The sequence below is a fragment of the Aythya ferina genome, assembly GCF_964211825.1.
Source record: "Aythya ferina genome assembly, chromosome: 16".
Classification (NCBI taxonomy): domain Eukaryota; kingdom Metazoa; phylum Chordata; class Aves; order Anseriformes; family Anatidae; genus Aythya; species Aythya ferina.
The window spans coordinates 5,064,929-5,080,835 of NC_140315.1; the positions used below are offsets into that span (position 1 = coordinate 5,064,929).

General features: G+C 35.7%; 1 protein-coding gene across 5 annotated transcripts in view; it reads right to left on the reverse strand.

Moving 5' to 3' along the window:
- Positions 1–476: 476 nt before the first annotated feature.
- GNAS (GNAS complex locus) overlaps positions 477–15,907 on the reverse strand; it is a 150,725-nt gene continuing 135,294 nt past the window's right edge. For all 5 annotated transcript variants that reach the window (XM_084538571.1, XM_084538572.1, XM_084538573.1 and 2 more), the window contains 7 exons: positions 12,475–12,529; positions 9,688–9,761; positions 8,913–8,971; positions 6,970–7,090; positions 6,309–6,439; positions 5,224–5,291; positions 477–4,336 (listed from right to left, as the gene is read on the reverse strand). In XM_084538571.1, the coding sequence (XP_084394697.1) occupies positions 4,190–4,336; positions 5,224–5,291; positions 6,309–6,439; positions 6,970–7,090; positions 8,913–8,971; positions 9,688–9,761; positions 12,475–12,529 (655 nt within the window). In that variant the 3' untranslated portion in view covers positions 477–4,189. The remainder of the gene's footprint in view (positions 4,337–5,223; positions 5,292–6,308; positions 6,440–6,969; positions 7,091–8,912; positions 8,972–9,687; positions 9,762–12,474; positions 12,530–15,907) is intronic.

The following is a 15,907-nucleotide window of genomic DNA, read 5'->3' on the forward strand; positions in this document are numbered from 1 at the left end:
ACATCAGTATTTCATGCATGGATTTACTGGTAAATTATGTTGCAGGTATTAATTATGTGCAACATACTGGAACAGACATAGCTTCAGTTCCTCTAGAGCTAATGACATACTCTAGGTTAAATCCTATCCTCAATGCCACGATTCAAAATAGTTTTTAGATAAATAAAGATAAGCCCTTAGGGCTCCTATCTCTGACAACTGATCCAGCATGCCTTCATGCTTTTGCACCAAAGTCTACTCCTAACAACTTCAGATCTCCCATTTCAGCCTCTCAGAGAGCAGGTTTTAATGCTTTTGGAAGCAGCTGAACCTTTTTTTTTTTAGTCTATAGTCAATTTATCTCTCTACATTTTTTAAAAAAATCCTTCAGGAGATATCACTACTCTGCTGCATCACACTGGCTGCTGAATGTGTACTGATGTACAAATTGCTAAAAGTTCTTGGGTTGAAATAAGTTACTGCAAATGCACAGTAGCTGATTTTGAAACCACAACATCTCTACGATTTATTATTATTTTTACAAAATACCCAAAGTGATCAGACCATATTGTAGGTTACTGGCTTGCCAAAGGTTATGTTTTTAAATCAAAACCATTTCTGAGTTACAGAAGTGCCAAAAACAATCTTGAACCAGTTTTGTTTTGTTTTGTTTTTTTAAAACCAACCCCCATCCAACAAAACAGTTGTATAACTTAAAACAGAAACAAGAGTTTGTGTTGGAAACTGTTTAAAAACCAACCCACCAAATCATGCTTGAGCAGAAGCCTTGTATGGCAAAGATATAGCTTAGGGCAATTTAGTGCCAAGATATAGACCCGCTATGGGTTTATAATGGAAATACTGACACAACCTCAACTATAGTGATGCAAATGTGCCCTAAAACACTGTATTTGCTTTTATTAATAAAGTGGTAGTGTTTACATTTGCAGGTATCTTACACTTCAGCATCACGATGAATACTGAGTAGAATGAGTAAAGTTTTGGCTGTAAGGTCAGAAGTTTCCAAACAGATGAATGAGACAGAAGTGAAAGTCCTCAATCATGAAAACAAGAAGTTCAAATAAATAAATAAAACAAAACTAGGAAATACGGGTAAGCATTAGGTTGGAATGGTTCAATTAACTGCAAATTATGGCCACTAAATTAGAAAGACATAAGAAAACACAGTAACTTATTAAATAGCAAGCATTAAAGCTTTATGTTTTTTGTATTAAAAAAAAAAAAAAAAAAAAAAAAAAGCTGTTAAAAATAAGACTTGCATTTACCAGGCCACCAAACTGCATGGACTAATAAAGAGACTAACAAAGGCAATACTGAGACATTAAGACACACACACACTCCATACTTGTGCAACTCAACCATATTCAAAACAATTGCCTTTATCCTCACTTAAGAAAGGAAAAAAGTCCCCTAAGCATTTCTGTTCATATAAAGCTTTACAGGAAGGTTTCTTATACTGTTTCTTTCTTATATAGCTCATTGTTATTATGTACCCTTCTCATTATTAGAGGAAGAAGCTGATTTATTTTTACTTTTATTTTTTAACGGAGATGCTTTGTTTCTCTCAACGAGAGATTACATTCCTTACACCACTGCAAGTTTTCCCCATTTATAAATTTGGTGCTTACACCATGTCCTACTAGGCTTAAGAAAATAAGGGTTGGCACTCAATTAAAGATTTTGGCTCCTGTAACTGGAATTAAGGCTCACAATGAATTTCCTTTCCACTACGTGTCCCCCATTTTTACCTATAGGAAACACCAGCCCTTAGCCTACAGGCACTGGATACATTCTTAAATCAAAGGGGGCCATTTTCAGTCATTCTCTCTCACAGTTCTATGAAGTTTAGGTGGCAACTTCCTAAACGTGTGAACAGGAAAGATCCTTTTTCAAAAATGAGTATCAACTGCAGCTGAATTTTTTAGAAAATTTAGTGTCTTCTGAAAGATCACTTCTAATGTTGAGTTGAGAGAGATTGGGACATTAAATCCATCAAGTCCCCAACTGCTCTTAACATACCTGAAAATGGATGAGGCAATTTATTTTCATTTAAAAGTTTAGCCACAAAAGCAATGAAAACTCACAATCCTGAACAGTTTCAGTTCTTAGTATTAAAGGCATCTGATACCTGAAGCAAATCTAGCTGCACAGACACCACTGACCACACCCTAATTTAATTTAAACTGGACCTTTTCCCAAAAAAGAAACTTAACACAGGATCTTGGATGGAGGGAAGCTAGTGTGAAAGGCAAAGAGGCAAGTATTTTTGTTTGTTTTCCTTTTAAAGTCACTGCATTAAGATCCAGATCAGTTTAGGGGTGTAAATGAAGGGGAAACAGGGATGCTTGAGTAATATAGGCTAACACTGTTCTAGATGTGTTATTACAGTTGTAATTTCTGACTCTGTACAAATTGTACACGTAGGTTTAGACACATGAAAAAGTAACACACTCACAGAGACATAAAACACCTAGGTATAAAATATAAAGCAGTGTAGTAGTTACTAAAATTACATGCTCTCTTATTGCTACAGTGATTTTTGCTCTTTTTCTTTTTACTGTACCACATGTTGTTCTAAGCATATAATTTGCATAAATTATTCAAGTTTAAGAAAAATCCACACATCTTCACTTTAAGCTACTTATATAGTTAATATAAAACAAAAAAGGTTCTAAAGTATCTCTTTATTAAAAGAGAAATAAAAATGTCATTTGAAACTGGAATTCAGTGGCCAAATCCAAGGGCAGTGCACACCTTGTCATTCTGGTAGTATCATGCCCACGCAGTGTAAGTGGAGGTTGGTGGGGTATTTGGCCCAGTCTAGAGATGGTCACCAGACCTGCATGATGCCCTATGTGTTTATTATTGTTCTGTTTTTGTCTTCAGCAAAAAGGACTATGAATGACCAAAGACTAACATTTATAATTTGTAGCAAAATTTGGTTTATGTAGAAACAAGCCATGTTTTGCATTTGGATAGAGATTTAAATGAATTAAAGCTAAAATTAAAAAGCATGATGCTGCAACATCTGGTCACTTGTTGAAGACCTCACTTTTAAAGTGGTTAAGTTTGCACAATTTGTACTTTTTTCTTTTTTTTTTTTCCTTTTTTTCTTTTTTTTCCTTTTTTTTCTTTTTTTTACTAAACAGTATTTTTCCTTCTTTTATAAACCAGAAAAACTAAACTACAGATAAATTTTCCCTACCTTGAGCTAATGCTGCAGATAGGGTTGACAAAGCTGTACAGCGCAATCAAACATACTTACATCTTAGCTCATTGTACAGGTACAGCCATAATCAAGGCACAAAGATCTTCTACAAGTTATTTTTTTTTCAATAAAGTTGTACAAAATAATACATTTTACAGTCTGTACAAGAATAATAATCCAGCAGTAAAATAAAAAATGAGGGGAGGGAAGAAGAAAAAGAAGGGAAAGACTGTGACGACTACAGTCCAGATAATGATTTTTATAGCAGACGGGATCATCAGTGGACAAACTGAAAACAGTGTGTGGTTAACTCTTTCTGCAATCACAGGCCATATGCAGTTCAATTCGTAAATGTCCATGGTTGTCTTAAGACCACCAAGACTGGATTTAAAAATACCCTTCTGAAAGGTAGCAGTTGGTTTTTGCACTGTCTAGGTCTGTTGTAGAATTGTCAGTATTTCCGTTCAAAGCCACATTACAGTCAGAGAACCAAACTCAAGTGTGTCTTCAAACTTGGTCTGTGACTTGGCACCTTCTTTGTCTGATGCAGTGAATGATACAAAGTGGAGATCACGGGTTACATGATTATGCCCACAACAGTGCTAAATTACCTAGTTTTCTCTCCCCAATTTTTGTTTTATGCTTTAAATTTTAATCCCCAATTCTTTCAGGTGCTCCACATTCAGGACTTTTAATTAATTAGTTTTTATTTCTTTTTTTTTTCTTTCTTTTTTCGTTAATAACAGTGTTAGGGAGTCCTCATGGAAATGGCCTTTTAAGTGTTAGGGGCCATCTCAAACTGTCCGAGGGGTACAGAAGCAAGCTTAGAAGTGCTGCTATTGTCCAGCAAGGAGAAAAAGTTGAGGGGTGCAAATCAATGGGAGATTCAAACAGTTCTCTTCCACCCTTTGTGGGCAAGGGTGTTTTTTTCTTTTTTAATAAGGAATAAGGAGTCCAAAACACAGAAAAAAGTGCTCTCCATCACAACAACTCGTATTGGCGAAGGTGCATGCGCTGAATAATGTCCCGACAGTCATTGAAAACCCTCCGGATGTTCTCTGTATCCACTGCACACGTGAAGTGAGGATAGCAATAGTGCCTTCCATCTCCACTTGCTGTGCTGATTCTCTGTTAAGAATAATAGAGAGATACTGGGTTACAATAAGGCTGGGGAAAACTGAAAACTTGTTCTCACACCTCAGATGAATGAAGGTTAAGATAGGAATGTGTAAGCTGAGCTTTCAAAGGGTGTAACTAAGTGGCAAAATGTCCACAATTTCTCACTTTCTCAACTAAAACATGAAAATTAAAATGATCGGAATTACATGGTGAGAAGGGCACTGAGTTCCGGGGAATTCCACAGTGGAAAGGGAGCTCATGGAAGTTCTATTACTTGTATGCACATTTGGTGAATTTAGCTGCACAACCATTAGTGAATGTTGTCTGTAAAAAAAGTGGGATTTTGCCTCATTGTAAAAGCTTTCTAGCCCCATTTTACACTTATAAAAAGCCTCTCTTCAAATTTTGTTTTGTTCCAATTTAAAACGAGTCAATAACTTCATTGCCATGTTCAGCATTACAATTAAATTTAATAATACTTTAAAAATCCTAGGTCTAGTGTAGCTTTAGTTGACTAGTAATGGAAAAGATAACATCAAAAGAACATTAATATTTTGCAGATAATGCATATTTTCATTAGTCTTTGTCTTTAGAAATGATATATGGAATAAAAGCCTGGCCCCACTACCAGCAGCAAGGTTTCACTCATTATTCTTCATCTGAAGTTCCTTAATTCTCACCAATGCTTTTGCTGTTTAATTACATACTGTGTCAACAAACATATTTGAAGAGCAGCTAACAAACAGTGGTAAAGCTCTTAAACCTGTTTTATGCAGTGCAGACATTAAATATAAATTACACAAGACATAGCAGCATTTTGCAATATTAAAAAGTATCTAAAAGCTTATATTTGAGAAGAATCACATAAGAAATACTGAAGGAAAGGAAATACTTACAAGAAACTCATCTCTAATAAAATACTTGGCCCTTGTAACTCTGGGATCCTCACCAGGCTCTGGTATTGCTGATTAATAATAAAATAAGCATCTCATTAAAACAGATGTTTTTTTGCCAACAGCGCCTAAAAATCATAACTTGCTCTGTTTTCTGCTCATATGTGATAGAAACATATTTTTCAAAACTATGAGATAAAACAAAGCGTAACATATTTAAAACAGCAAGATTACAGTAGAACGAAGGAGAATTACAGTGTCCATAGTATCAGACATTTGTCAGGTAAGAAAAATGATTGCAAATACAACAAAGAGGAGTCCACTCTTGTGACTACTGGGTCTCACACTGCAATAGTTGGGGAAGAGTACTAGTGATGTTACAGGTAAACTGTAATGACAAATGACTGTATTATATTTATTACTGGTCCATTCATGTATAGATGTACATATTTGCACAGTACTGTGAGGAAGACCCTTCATTATAGGCTTTTTATTTAAAAAAAGGATCTTTTTGTTGATTTATAGTAACTACCTCTGACATGAGGGTCAAAGTTGGTTCTGTTGGTATTCATTAAAGATTACTAGAGGACTGCCCCAATAGTATTAGTGTAAGCTGTACTGTAGTCTACCAGCAAAGAAACAGGATTTTGGCATTAATATATTACATGCATAAAAGAGGACTGTCCCATTATTAATACCTAAAATGGAATAGAATAGTTCTAAAGTCCATCTAGTCCAATTACTTGATCACTTTGGGGCTAACCTGAAGTTAAAAAGTATTACTGAGGACATTATCCAAATGCCTCTCAAACACTGTCATGCATGGGGCATCAACCACCTCTCAAGGAAGCTTATTCCAGTGTCGACCAACCTCACAGTAAAGACATTTTTCCTAATGTCCTGAACCTCCCCTGGTGCAGCTTTTTGCCATTCCTTCACATTCTAAAACTAACATTACTCGCTGGTTGAAAAACAGTGAAGGAGTATTTATACTTGGAGTTTTCAAGTCTTAGCTGAAAATACCAAAAACATTAAAAATGTGATTAATAACAAAATGATGAATTGCTGATAAAACTTAAAAATCTTACCATCATCTGGTGTAGTGTAGCGAGCAAATTCTGGAAAGTAGTCTTCAATTTTAGATTTCCCTGCCAAAACTTTCTCTGCTAGCAAATCTTGTTTATTCAGGAAAAGAATTACTGAAATGGTCCGTAGCCACCTATAGAAAATTGAAGCCAGACACTCTGAGATGGCATAGCTAGGATCATTTATTAAAGCAAACAAACCATCAAAACTAACACATAATCTAGTTCTGGAGACAACATATTCAAATGACACTCTATAATAATTGTGAAAGGTTTCTCTTTTACACCTTAATCCAGTGGTGTAATTCAGGGTGTACACACGCCAAGCTTGGTTTACAAGGTTCTAATGTGGGCAATGAAATTTGCCCACTTTCTACTGTTAATCCAACTGCAACAAATAGGTGAGCTTATAGTAGTAAATTAAGAAGTGGTTACCACTGCTTTAATTACTTCACCCTCCGTAGGGCAACTACCAATTTGTAACTCTCCAGACTGTTTTTCAGTTAGAGTGTATGAGACATTAATGAAGCAAGTAAACAGCTGTGATCAAAGACTAGCTTAGATGGTGTGAGAAGAAGCAAAATAACGTAGGCTACTCTGTAACAAGTCTTCACTAGGATTACTGATTTATGTGATATTAACAACAAAACCTCAATTCACAGACCTGTTGTTCCAGATACTCTTGAAGAGGTTTAGTGCTTCTTGAAGCCGATTGGTCTGATTGTCCTCTCGTATAACCATGTTGTAGCTACTGCTGGCCACCACAAATATGATAGCAGTCACATCTAAAGCAAGAAATATCCATCAGTTAATACCAAACTTCAGAAGAAACATCCAAGAATTCTAGAGGTCAACCAAAAGCTGCTGAATTTTCAGCTTTATTAAGAGACCAGACTGGAAAGTTATAGACTACACTTTCTAAGTACTGAAAAAAAAACCACATTAGTGATAGGAAAGTGTCAGGCCACAGAAGCTGAAACAATGATAGAAACTACAAAAACGAAAGGAATAGAAACAAGAGCGAAAAACTGAAGAACGCAAATAAGATAATTTAAAGGAGACTCAAAAAACTGTACAGAAATTTAGAAAGCAATTCAGAGCAATCAGGAAAGGACACGGAGGCCAGTGGGGCTGCACCCCAGGAAAACAGCACTTTTCATCTGTGTGAAGAGTAGTAAGAAGAATAGTAGGTTGCTACACATTCGTGGTTCGTTGTACAGTGTACTCAAAGGCTCTGATCTCTTTCTTGGGATCTATTCATAGGATAACAGAATTCTGATTTCTGTGTGGCTGTGCTGCTCCAGACCTCTTACACTGACTTCCAAGCTCATCTGCCTCAGACATCAACAGCAGAAGAGATGAGTCAGATCATGAGGTAACAGGAAAAGGAAGGAGCAGAGGTAAAAACCAAACAAGTCTGTTATAAATAGCACAGACGAAAATATTGCACGGTAGTTCCACATATATTGAGAGGGTTCAGATGGTACTCTGACAGCCACTGTAGCGAAATGAGTTCTAAGTTGCATTCTACCTTATCTCTGCTGTACGATCTCATTATAACTTTTCTAGAAAAAGACAGACTTTAGCATAGCTTCATAAATATTTTGTCCAAACAACAGAGAAAAAGAAGAAAATATTTGTCACCAACTGTAAGAGAACTTGTATGTAGAAAGGTTTCATATCTAAGCAGAGATAGAGTGAAATACATGCAACACTTTAGGATACTTACAAAGCTATCTAATTTAAACTGTATGGGAGTTAAGAATATAATCATCTAAAATAAACAGACTAGAACCTCACTCTTCAGACTCCAGAGCTCACAAAATACTTGCACAGATTTCAGGTCTTACCCATACCTGGTTTGGTGCTGTGTTAGCATTCTAAGGAAACTAGCAGGTTATTTAACCGAGGATATTGATTTATGTTTTCAGCAAGGACCTTCCCCTTATGTCTGTTTTTGACAAAACATGCGTGGCTCCCTAGAAAGGTGCAGATTTATCAACTTCATCATGATTTTTTCCCAAGAGTTGTTTTGGGGCTACACTACACGATACTCTAGTGTTTTGTTTCCCATGTGTTACACTGTGTCTAAAAAGACAAATTTTCCCTACAATGTCTTACCACATGAGTGTGCTGGTGCTGATTTGGAAAGAAGCACCCATGACATAACAATGGGGATGCAATTATGCACAATAATATGACATTCTGATATTATACCTACATTAATTATATTGTAACTGTACTTGTTATATATGCACGAACACATGTAAACCTTCACTTTGAAGGCAGAATCTCTCCATCTTTACTCAGTTGACAAATAACGCACTAACACTCCAACAAAAGAACTACTTAAATGAAGGGAGGGAAGCTGACGAAGATCAACAAACTGTGAGGTTACCAAGCTTTAATTCCTTTCCATTGACATTCTCCCTAAAGACCACAGTTAGAGAAGTTTACATGACAAGAAAAATTCCACCCCGTGTGACTGTTTAGAGAATTCCTTAGCAAGCTACATGGAAAAGATGATGGCTTTCACAAAGTGATGACATAAGACTGCACGTTAAGATTTTGTGGATAAGTGTTTTATAAAACAAATTCTAATCATACCATTAAAACACTGGATCCATTTTCGGCGTTCATCTCGTTGTCCTCCGACATCAAACATACTAAGAAAAAAAAAGCATAAAATGAGTCACAATACTTCCCCCCACCCAAATGCAAACAGAACACGTAAGAAATTTTAGGACTTCCATGTCCTAGAAGCCAAAAGAAATTGAAGATTCTGAGAACCTTAACAGGTAATGGTCCACTGACACATGCAAGCAGAACTTTCATTGCAAAATACAACCGTTTGCTCTCACCAATATCTACAAATAAAGAGTAAGAAATTCTGGTGCATGTGCATTGCAGATTCATTTTCACCCTTACAAACTAAGACAACATAAAAAAAAAAAAAAAAGTCCTGCAACAAGTCATTTATTGAAAGAAGTATCACAGTCAAACAATCTTTCTAAACTGGCACAATACAGAGAGCATATATTTTCTGCTCTTAGGTATTGTACAAAGCTTTTGGTAAAATATTTTACTATCTAAAATAGCACTGAATCAAATAGAAAAGGCATTAATAAAAACATTAAAAATATTTTGTTCTTTGTCATCTAAAATGAAAGCAGAAAATCGCATGCCAACTTGAATTTCTTTTTAAAATATTTCTACTAAATACAAAGATCAGAAAACACTTGCTTTCAATTAAACATCAACTTGAGAAATACAAAAAGAGTCTCAAGGATTACACGGTATTCTTTCCTCCAATTTTGCCTCGTTCTTGTCTATACTGTATTAAGAAGAGAAAAAAAAGGAAAAAAAAGGAGGATATACTTACTGAAAATTTACTTTGTCCACCTGAAATTTGGTTTCAAAAATTCCTGATGTCAAAACTCTGCATCTGAGAAGATCCTATAGCAGAAAGGAAAAGTCACTGATTCAACACATACTTTATAATTCTTCACATATCCAGCAACAGCAAGAAAAACCTTTTACTTAGTGCTGAGAGTGTGCTACAAAACAGAGAAAAGAACATCATCAAGCTGTATTTAAGTTTCTAATCTTGAAAACATGCACACAAATAGATGTGTGCTCAACTTGAAAAGCACATATATTCTCACAAGCAAGCTGCAAGTGCCAAGCTTGGAAGAGAAGGAAACATTTAAAGGCCACTCATAACAAATGCAAGAGCTCAGAACAGTGCAGAATCATCACTGGAGATCTGCCTTCACTGAATTCAGTGGGATTGTGGCACACAATAGGACCTTTAAGCAACTGCCAACCAATTCCCAACCCCAAAAGACAGGTCTCTCCCCCCAGCTACTCAGTGCTTGGCTATTGAAAGGAGTGTTGAAGTCTCAGGCTTCTCCTTCCCCCCCCCAAAAGAACTACAAATTCAACCACTTAGATCTTATGAGTTTTTTCAAAGATAAAATTTGAAATCTTCACAAGAGCTACAGAACTGTTAAAAAAACAACTGTATTGGAATTTATTCGTGTCTACTGCAAAGTAGCGACAGCCCTACGCAGGTAACATCTGCCAGCAGAACCTATTTTGCTTCAAGTTCAAGTCACAGTCCAACTGTGACTTACTACCAAATACCACTTTGAATTCAATTAAAGGTTTTGTAATTTAGGACTTGAAGTTTTGGTGTTCTTCCCAGGAGATCTAAATAGCAGCTAAATTGTAGCATTTGCAGAACATAGACAAGATCACACAAATGGAACAGACTGCAAAAAAATTTACATGCACACTACAAGGTATGTTCCTACTACCTAGGTACCAAACTGGTCAGGGAAAGCCCAAACTACACAAAATCCGAAGGTTATAGAACACTGTTCAATCATTAAACTAAGTGGCTACATTTTAACATCATTTTTTTGAGACTGAATTAATGTTGACTGGGTATTTTAAATACTCATATTGAAAGCTGTATATATTTAAACATTGTTCTAACTTGATCCGTGTTTTTGAAATAATTTGAAAACTGCAACGCTCGATACACATAAACAAGCTTGGAGAACAGGGTTTTCAGGAGCTCTGCATCCCTAGAAGTCAATACAAATGTGACAGAAAAAAAACAACAAACTACTCTCAAAAAAACCAAACAATTCAAATATTACACTCAGTAGTTTTTAGGACAAACGCATAATGCCCCAGAGGATAATCCATATGGACCTGTTTTACCAAAAGTTTGTATAGAGACTGAATGCAGGCAGTGGCCCAAGAGAAGTACCATAAGGTGTTGTTCTTTCTGTTACTTACAACAGTAAAAATAGGATTGTTTTATTTAGGTAAGTAGTTACATGTAAGTAGTTAAATAACTTTCCTCCTGCTAAATTTGGGATATTAACATCATCTTTGGTTATTTATCCTACAAGAGTACACTATATGCTTTATTGCATTTCTTTTATGGGCAGAAAGTTAGGAATATGTACGTGATTTTGGACTAGAGACTTGGTCTTAAAGAATATCCTCAAATTCTCTGTAACAAAATGAAGACTACAATTCCTATTCTGATACAAAATAAACTAACAAGGCCATTTTTACAATATCCCTTTTCTATTAAAGCCCATGGAGTCATTTTATTGTGAGTGGAAATTCACCAAGTTTTACATGAGTAAGAATATGGAGCATGCTTAGATTTACTACACTTTCTGCAAGTAAGAGCTAGATAACACAATGAAAGAATTAAAACTCAGATTTCTATCTGCATTCAGGAAAGCCTATTTTCAAGTATGTAACTTAGTAACTCGAAAAACTGATCTTCCCTGAAGGTAAACAGGATCTTACAAAATGTGCCCTTTTCCACTGTACATCAGATGGACATTTCTACTCCTTGAAATATAACTGTGGAGTCTGCAGTCCAGCCACAAGGCCAGATCTGCACATGGTCTCACTAAAATGCCATATGGGTCCTTCTCGCAAGTGGTAAAAATAGGATAATCTGCTAGCTTTGAACATACAGTATTCACTGTTGGCTCAGTGAATGCACTGATCCTAATTAGAAAATGAGTCTAATTAGTAAAGAAAGTTTGTCTTATTTGAAATTGTCTTTAATTACAAGATGTACCATTTTTAAGAAGTATCTATACTGCAGAAAAAGATGTACTGACATACTCGTACCTGGAAAACTCTATTGCTATTTATGTTGCTATTCCTTCTATTTATCAGGAAGCACATATGAAAAGGAATACACTGTTATTTTTAATTGTGAATAATGTATCTTCCTGCTTTTCTGGATATATGGCACACAGAAGGAGCTGGTGGGGCTGAGAAGATACCAACCAACAAGGTTGCATCAAGGGAAGCACATGGCAGTTACTCAGCAAGGAGGGCAGAACATTAGAAATTACTTATTCAAATGAACATCTGAATTATTGTGTTGCTAAAGTATAACATGTCTGACTATTAGACAGATTTTCATTTCACAGTACACATGTATGTTTAAGCATGACCACAATCCTAACGACAAAGTAACATTTACTGGAATATTGTACTTGTTCAGTCCATGGTAATACCTACGTTAGTGCCATAAATCGCAATTGGAAAATTAGAGAAAAAGACATCTTCGAAGACAGAGGGTGCAGATAAGCTGTATAATTTTTTAATACGTTTTACTTACCTGGTCAGACGGTGTATACTCATTTTGTTTGACTATGTCAATCTTGTCTAGAAAACTAGGGAAAAAAAAGAAAAGAATAACTTGGCATTCTCAAATTAGACAAACTTTCTGATGCTTAATTAACTGACAGTTCCCAAGTAACAGTTGGTAAGTTTTATTGCATTCAGATTCACAAAGTGTTGAATACATGTAAATTGCTGAACATACGTGTGCTAGCATTTACATTGTGCATCTCCTAGCAGCACCCAGCAGAGGGCCGAATTCCCAAGTTTTATTCAGCAAGCCTGCTCATCTCATTCCAGCCCCCTCCCACTCCGCTCCCTCCAGCAGCAAACACGCACGTAGTTTAACTTGGGTGATATTACAAAAACTGTACAGCATAGTCTGCTCCTGCTAACAGTAAAACAATGACTCAAATAAACTGCCTGCATGTAATATTCTAGAAAGTAAGATGAATATTTTTACAAATAAACGTATCGTCACTGTGTCTTTTAATAAATGAAATCCCTAAACTGATTTCATTGCAAGTTCAGTTAAGTGTAAGGGAACACTGATTTTGTTGTCACCTGTTGGAAAAGCTTTTCAGTTTACTTTCTGCAGAAGTAGCACTAGTAGGCACAGTTATAAAGTACGTATAAGGAGGTTTATTTTATTCAAAATCATTAGGCATTAGTTAAAGGAGCTATCTTGGAGTCTTTAAAAATGTTTTTGTCAACTTGCTGTAACCTTCTAATTATCTTTAACTCAAAGGGCAAAAATCTCAAGGAACCAGTTTGTTTTACTGTGCTGTTACTCTAAGATTCAAAGACATAAAAAAACAAGTTTCAGAACACAGATGTTATGCTATAAGCACTCTGACCACCTTGCTTAATATCAAGTATGCATCAGGGTTATGCAGGACCTGACACCTTTCATTTTGTACTAGAAGGAGACCTCAAAATGCTTCTACAGTTAACTCTACTGGTAACATTACTGATTAAAATATATTGGTTTTAAGACTGATTAAGTTTCCTTTTAAACTCCAGTGCATGAATTCTTTTCCTTATGAAGCAGAAATCACAGAGAAAAGATGAGTTTTCTCAAAAGATTTCCCTTCGGATTCCTATTCCTAGAAAGGGACACTGAAACTGCATTCACTATGGTCATGCTCAATGATTTAAAGGGGGAAAAAGGTAGCCAAGTCCCAGCTTCACAGATTGGAAACCAAAATGCCATTAAAATTGGATTGGGTCTTAGCCCTCTGTTTCAGCCCCTACTTCTCAACGACTCCCTAAAACACAGTGCAGGGGAAGGGGAAAACAACTGAATGTTTTAACAGTGGCTTCAGGGTAAAGGCATTTTTGCCAGGAACTAGATTACCTTCTTGTTTCAGAGACAAATGAAAAATAAGTTTTGTTTAGTCTGAATTACAGACTTTAAAACACATCAAAACTCATCTTAACAAACATACTATTAAAAAAGTAAGACGTAAAGTTCAATTTCTGTCATGAAAGATGATGTGGACACAGGCAAAGGTAAAATGGATCACCAAATATGTACTGAAATTTACAAACTGGAGTTTTTCCTCATCTCTTCCAAGCTGTTAAATAATACCCTCTTCTTTTTAACCCTTAGGAAAAGAAGTAAAGCTTTTTGTTCCGTACACGGGGGATGTTAAATAGGGATGGCAATCATGAATTCCAACTAGCACAAATGCTTGCACATTAAAAAGTGCTCTCTTAACACCAGTCTCGGAATCACACGGTGATTTCACAAGTTGGAGGATGCTTGAAAAATGATCATAACATAACATAACACGTTCATAGAGACTTTAAAGTGATTACTACGATGTCCCAGCCTTTCTGTACTGAATTTATCTGAGCATAACATTTCACGCAAGGTTCCACAAAAGGCTTTTTTTTTTTTTTTTTAAAAACACACTGCTAATCAGCTTAATGGATTTTGGAAACTGACAATTAGAAAATAACAACAAGATATTGCTACAACCTGGAACTGAAAGTACAAACCTCTTACTGTTGTTTATGCAGACTATTTTTAGGCCTATGATTTCCTTGAAAAACATCAGCCACATAGGAGCAGCAGTACTGTACTTGAGATGAATTCCAATAGCAACGTTCATGCCAGGTAAAACAAGTTCAAATGGAATAAACATTTCTTCTTCCCTCCTAAATAAGTTCCAACGTTCACTAACATCTGATACTCGTAACAATACGAGTTCAAGAAGAAAGTCTTTCACAGTGTGATAGTAACCAGAAAACCTTCACTGCTTCCAGTGGCATTTTAAGGAAAATGGAGCAAAGCAGCATGTTAAATGAGGATTTCCTCCTGTGCATATCCCTTTTCACAAAAGTCTGCTCTATCAACTCTAGAATGGGCTAAAGACACGAAAAACAGTTTGATCTTTTGCACAACTATTAAAACAAAAACAAACAAAAAAACCCCATACATATAATTCTTTCAATTGAACAACTTCAAAATAAATGTGGTCTAAAATAAGGAGCAATGCAGGAACATGAGAGTTCAGAAAAGTTCAATACACTGTGTTCAGAGAGGTCTGTGCCCATTGTTCGTCCAGACCAAATAATTTATCCAGTAAATGGAACTAATAATCAAGTGAGGTGAGAACAAAGCTTAATTCAAAATGAAAACAAATTCACCATCATTAATTTTTATTTTTAGTTCTTGTTATACTCTACCCAAAACACAAGTGAGGCCATTTCAGTACTACCTTGTGTGCTGTACTCACTGCTGGTGGATTGTTCTAAGTCTATTGGAGATATGCCCATCTGCTACGGCAGCAATGAATTTCATGGGGAGAAGGCAAAAAAAAAGCTACTGGTGAAATAATTCAAATAAAACTCTCAAGCCACGAACCCAAATTTTAAACAGAGTAAGTTTTGCACTAAGTTACAAAGTCAGTTTTTTTCTTCTGTAAAATTTTCCCAGAGATTATACGGGAAAGCTATTTTCCAGAAAGCAAATCATCCATTCAGCATTGCTGCCAATTCTCACTTAGGGCCAAATTCTGGACATGACTAAATAACAGCTATTGCTCTGCAAAATACTGTCACTCAGTATAAAGCGCTTTTGCCTGTATTATTTATTAAAAAAAAAAAAAATACTGCTATGTTGCTATGACACATTAAAAAATAAAATAAAAGATTTTAGGTCATTTGTAATCAGCAATGCCGTGGTAGAAGCATCTCCAGGACAGCAGCAGATGTGTCCCTAGGATATTAAAATGCAAGGTATTAATAAAAAATTTAAACGATCTGAAATAATAAAAAAAAAAAAAACGCACTTTATTCTTGGATCCCTTTCCTCAGCTTGGGGAAGGAAAAATGCATGTGAAATGTTTTAAACACATCTTTGAGAAGAATCCAGTTTCTTTAACAGCAAGGGGTGTACTTAGAAAGCAGGTTTCATACAGACA